The sequence below is a fragment of the Penaeus chinensis genome, chromosome 8 (assembly GCF_019202785.1).
Source record: "Penaeus chinensis breed Huanghai No. 1 chromosome 8, ASM1920278v2, whole genome shotgun sequence".
In the NCBI taxonomy this organism is placed as follows: Eukaryota; Metazoa; Arthropoda; class Malacostraca; order Decapoda; family Penaeidae; genus Penaeus; species Penaeus chinensis.
In genome coordinates, this window is record NC_061826.1 from 31,376,540 (window position 1) to 31,381,539 (window position 5,000).

The window sequence follows — 5,000 nt, forward strand, 5'->3', positions numbered from 1 at the left end:
TTATATTGAACATTATATAATTTAGTATAAAGTAAACATACCTTTTTTGAAGTATGTCTTACTAATGACATCATGAGCAAACAGGTTTTTGCAATTTGCTTATCTTATTTACAAGCATGGAATACAGAACAAAACTAATAATTCCTTTAAATAGCATACTATTATTTATCAATAAATAAAATGGATGGGAAAATGATTAAGACATTGTTGTACAAAATACAAAAATACAAAAAAGCAATCTATAACCCCCTACTGATAAACACTTTTTAAATCCCTTATTATCACAGTAGATTTCAAGGACTTCTTTCCTTCTCAAATGTTCTAAAACCTTTTCAGTTAATATATATATCACCCAAACTGAAGTATTTCTAAAACAAGTTCCCCAATTTGAATAGACAATAAGCACTTATCATCTTGCACTCTAAATTGAAGCGAGAGATTACCCAGGAAACATCTTGGATAAAAATGGCTTCTACTGGACTGTTGCAATCAGAAAATAAGAAATTCCAGTTAACCAAAACAAAATTTACTTCCTGTATTAATATATAGTATCACAACTTCTGGACTTCCTCTTCTTCTATAACTAATAAACCCAGTATTACAGACAAATTATATAATAAATAAACAAAGGTACCTTGTAAAAGGAGTATCAAAACTTCCAAGGTATAAAAAACAACTAATAAGAATATATAAATATTAATCAATGGGGGGGGGGGGGGGTTGCGTGTGCGCGCACGCATGTGTAAGTGTGGGTTGATGGACGGCAAATACACGTATCTTGTGCGATTTCAATGTTATCAATATGACAACCCATTAAATCTAAAATTCCTTATACTACTAGCCATAAAAAATGCTTTTGAGCAGTTAAAGGTTTAAAGTTCTTTAAATCTAAATAACCTCTAGAAGTAAGCACATTGCCCTCTTCATTGAATATAAAATATGATCATATAATGAGATTCATGTCTGAACACAAAATTAATGCTTCTCATATTCATAACAATAAATTACAGGAGTTCAAACATCCCTTTCTTAGATATCCATAACCTACCATTACAAATACTCCAATAAATACTCCCTCTGCTCCACATTGACTGTACCCCAGCCTACAACCTGTCACTAACTGCCTCGGCTCACCAAGTCCTGAACCGATTGCCAAACTCAGTACTCCGACACCAAACTTACACTTGCTTACAATGAACTATTTCTACCATAACTACAAATTTGACATTTGTGTCATTACTGGAAAAATTAAGAAAAAACATAATACTTTATCCGTATTATATAATCAACAAGAAATATAAATAACAATGGAATGATTGTACAATCTAATACCCTCTTTGAGCATGAAGGGTATAATATTTATACCCCCAGAAGAAATTAACCAAAGTAGCTCATCTTGGTTTGAATAAGCGTTTATTAGTGGCAACAACCTGGTGATGCAGGAGAATATGTACATACATGCCAAGTTCAATGTGATTTAGGTTTATTACTTATGTTTACATAAAGAAGACTCCACAAGTGTACAGTCAATTACTAAGCCTTCCTGATCTCTCCTGGTTACCCTTATGTTGACTTTTGAAGACTTTTTTTAATTACTATTAGTAGTACTAATAACCTCATTATAATCATATTGTTATTATTTATAATACATTATGCTAATAAACAGTATTTAGAAAAAATACAGGAATGAAGTATTCAGTTGAGTTTAGGCAAGCCTACTAACTGACTCCTTGGTTTACAAAGCCCTTGTAGAGGCATCTGTGTAAAAGAAAGAAAGAAAAATAGAAAAAAAGGTCAGAGTTCCTCAGATCTCTTGTTCTTCCAAGCTCTCTCCTTTTTAATAGTAGACAGCTTCTCATATGCTTCTTTAATTTTGATGAACTCTTTGCTAGCACTTTCCTTTTCTTCCTCTTTGTGTCTGGAAAACAATATATCAATAAATAAAATATTCAATGCTTATAGATCTAATTGAAATATTTTTGCATTTTCCTTTAACAGTAAATGTTAACCCAGACTCAGTGAGCATTTAGAGAGATTGCATTATTATATAGAATCCATAAGTTTAATGCTACAGAAATTAATGTAAATCAAGTTGTTGAAAAAAAAAAAAATAATAATAATTATCTGCTATACATGTGACATTGGATATTTCATTCTTGGTCATGATTTTCATGTCAAATTTTATTGTAAAAAGGGCTGTGATTTTTTTTTTGATATGACCACACCGAGATCTCTAATAATAGAGAATATGGTAAATCATGTATAAATCTTTATAAAAAGAAATCATATATTTCACAAACCTTTCAATTGAGAACTTTTTCATATTCTATAATGACTGGAATTTAAAAAAAAAAAAATTTCTTATAAAAGATTAATCATAGGAGTTCATAGTCTAGGGTAAGCTGCCAGTTTTTTCTTTCCTGAGACTAGATGGAGAATAATTTCCATCTTAAAATCCTATGCTCATACTCATTCCATTTTTTGTTTCATAATAATAATAAAAAAAACCCAAATACCTTGATATCAAAATTCTCATTGGGTGATCTCTCCATCACATCATGAGCCCAGTCCAGGCAGCCAGGAAAACATATCAAGAGCCCAAGTGCAGCACAGGATATACTTGCACACCCTAGACTCACCACACTTTAGAATTTTATCCATCATGAATGGGTTGATCTGCGTGACCACACACTTCAAAAATTGCAAGTAAAAAGTATTCCAGAAAAGAAATACATTTGTGTACCTCTTCCTACTCCAAAACACTAAGCATTACCAACCTGTCTGGATGCCACTCCTTGGCTAGTTTCCTGTAAGCAGTTGTTATTTCCTCCTGTGTTGCCCCTTTTCCTAAACCAAGGACCTGTAAATGTGATATCTTATGAGACCAATTGTTATCCAAACATTAAGAAAATTTATTTCCCAAATTTGCTTTCTATTCATAAAAAAAAGAAAAGAAAAGAAAAGAAAAAATAACTAACATCAATACACTCATGGCAATTACAGAAATGTTCATATCTCCCATGGTGGTGATGACACACTATATGATCACTCAGATAATAACAAAAGTCTACTGACCTTCAATGCATGCTTTTCTCCAAAGGGATCAAGTGAGTCCACAAAGTTGGACCATGCATTGCCCCATCCATTTTCATTTGCATCATCATATATCGCTTTCATGTTCTTCTTAAATTCAAGGAACATTGGGGAATTCAAAAAGTTCTCAGCAGCATCTCGAAGCTTGATACGCTCTCCATGTTTATCTGTCACTGTTGCATTGAAGTACAAGTAAGAGAGCCACAGACTACTGAAGAGCAATCCACACACTGCAAAAGTTGCCAGGTGTGTTGTGTGTGTGTGTGTGTGTTTGTGTGTGTGTGTGTGGTGTTGGTGTGTTGTTGTGTGGTTGTGTGTGGGTGTGGTGTGTGTGTTGAGTGGGTGTTGTGTGTTGTGGTTGTGTGGTTGTTGTGTGTGTGTTGTTGGGTTGTTGTGTGTTGTGGTGTGTTGTGTGTGTTGTGTTGTGTGTTGTAGTGTTGTGTTGTGGTGTGTGGTGTAGTGTGTGTGTGTGTTGTGTGGTGTTGTGTGGGGTTGTGTGGTTGTGTGTGTGTTGTGTGTAGGTGGGGTGTGTGTGTGTTGGTGTAGTGTGTGTGTGTTGTGTGTTTGTATGTATGGTGTGGTGTGTTGTGTGTTGTGTGTATGTAGTTGTGTGTGTTGTGGTATTGTGTTGTAGTTGGTGTGTGTGTTGTGTGTTTTGTGTGTTTGTGTGTGTGTTGTGTGTTGGTGTGTTTGTCGTGTGTGTGTGGGTTGTTGTTGTATGCGTTGTGGTGTGTGTGTGTGTGTTGTTGTGTGGGTTGTGTGTGTGTGGTTGTGGTGTGTGTGTGTGTTGTGTGTAGTGTGTGGTGTGTTGTGTTTTGGTGTGTGTGTGTGTTGTGGTGTTGTGTGTTGTTGTGTGGTGTTGTGTGGTGTTGTGTGTTGTGTGTAGTGTGTGTGTTGTGTGTGGTGTGTGGTCGTGTTGTGTGTTGTGTGTTGTGTGTGTGTAGTGTGTGTTGGTGTGTTGTGTGGTAGTGGTGTGTAGTGTTGTGGTAGTGTTGTGGTTTGTGTGTTGTGGTTGTGTGTTGTGTGTTTTGTGTGTGTGTGTGTGTGTGTTGTGTGTGTGTGTGGTGTGTGTGTTGTGTGTTGTGTTGTGTGTGTGTGTTGTGTTGTGTGGTGGTGTGATGGTGTTGTGTGGTGTGTGTGTGTTGTTGTGTTGGTGTATGGTGTGTGTGTGTTGTGTGTGTGTGTGTGTTGTGTGTTGTGTTGTTTGTTGTGTTGTGTGTGTGTGTTTGTGTGTGGTTGAGTGTGTTGTGTGTGGTGTTTGGTGTGTTGTTGGTGTGTTGTGTTGGTGTGTGTGTGTGTGTGTGTTTTTTGTGTGTGGTGGTTGTGTATGTGTGTGTGTGTTGTGTGTGTTGTTGTGTGGTTGTGTGGTGTGTGGTGTGTTGTTGTGTTGTGTTTGTGTTGTGTGGTGTGTGTGTGTGTGTGTGTGTGTGTGTTGTGTGTGTGTGTGTTGTGTGTTGTGTGTTGTGTGTGTGTGTGTGTGTGTTGTGTGTGTTGTTGTGTTGTGGTGTGTGGTGTTGTGTTGTGTTGTGTGTGTGTGTTGTGGTGTGTTGTGTGTGGGGGTTGTGTGTGGTGTGTATGTGTGTTTGTGTTGTTGGTGTGGTGTGTGTGTGTGTTGTGTGTGTGTGTGTGGTTGTGGTGTTGGTGTTGTGGTGTGTTGTGTGTGTGTGTGTGTGTGTGTTGTGTCTGTGTGTGGTTGTGTTGTTGTGTGGTTGTGTGTGTGTGGTGTTGTGTGTGTTGTGGTTGGTGGTTGTGTTGTGTGGTGTTGTGTGTGTGTGTGGTGTTGTGTGGTGGTGTGTGTGTTGGTGTGTGGTGTTGTGGTGTGTGTTGTGTGTGTGGTGTGTGTGTGTGGGTGGTGTGTGTTGTGTTGTTGTGTGTGTGGGTGGTGTTGTGTGTGTGGGTGTTGTGTT

General features: G+C 37.3%; 1 protein-coding gene across 5 annotated transcripts in view; it reads right to left on the reverse strand.

Annotated features, from left to right (window-relative positions):
- LOC125028042 (dnaJ homolog subfamily C member 22-like) overlaps positions 1-5,000 on the reverse strand; it is a 23,311-nt gene that overhangs the window by 160 nt on the left and 18,151 nt on the right. For all 5 annotated transcript variants that reach the window (XM_047617321.1, XM_047617320.1, XM_047617319.1 and 2 more), the window contains 3 exons: positions 3,076-3,343; positions 2,778-2,860; positions 1-1,918 (listed from right to left, as the gene is read on the reverse strand). The exon at positions 1-1,918 is cut by the window's left edge and continues 160 nt beyond it. In XM_047617321.1, the coding sequence (XP_047473277.1) occupies positions 1,795-1,918; positions 2,778-2,860; positions 3,076-3,343 (475 nt within the window). In that variant the 3' untranslated portion in view covers positions 1-1,794. The remainder of the gene's footprint in view (positions 1,919-2,777; positions 2,861-3,075; positions 3,344-5,000) is intronic.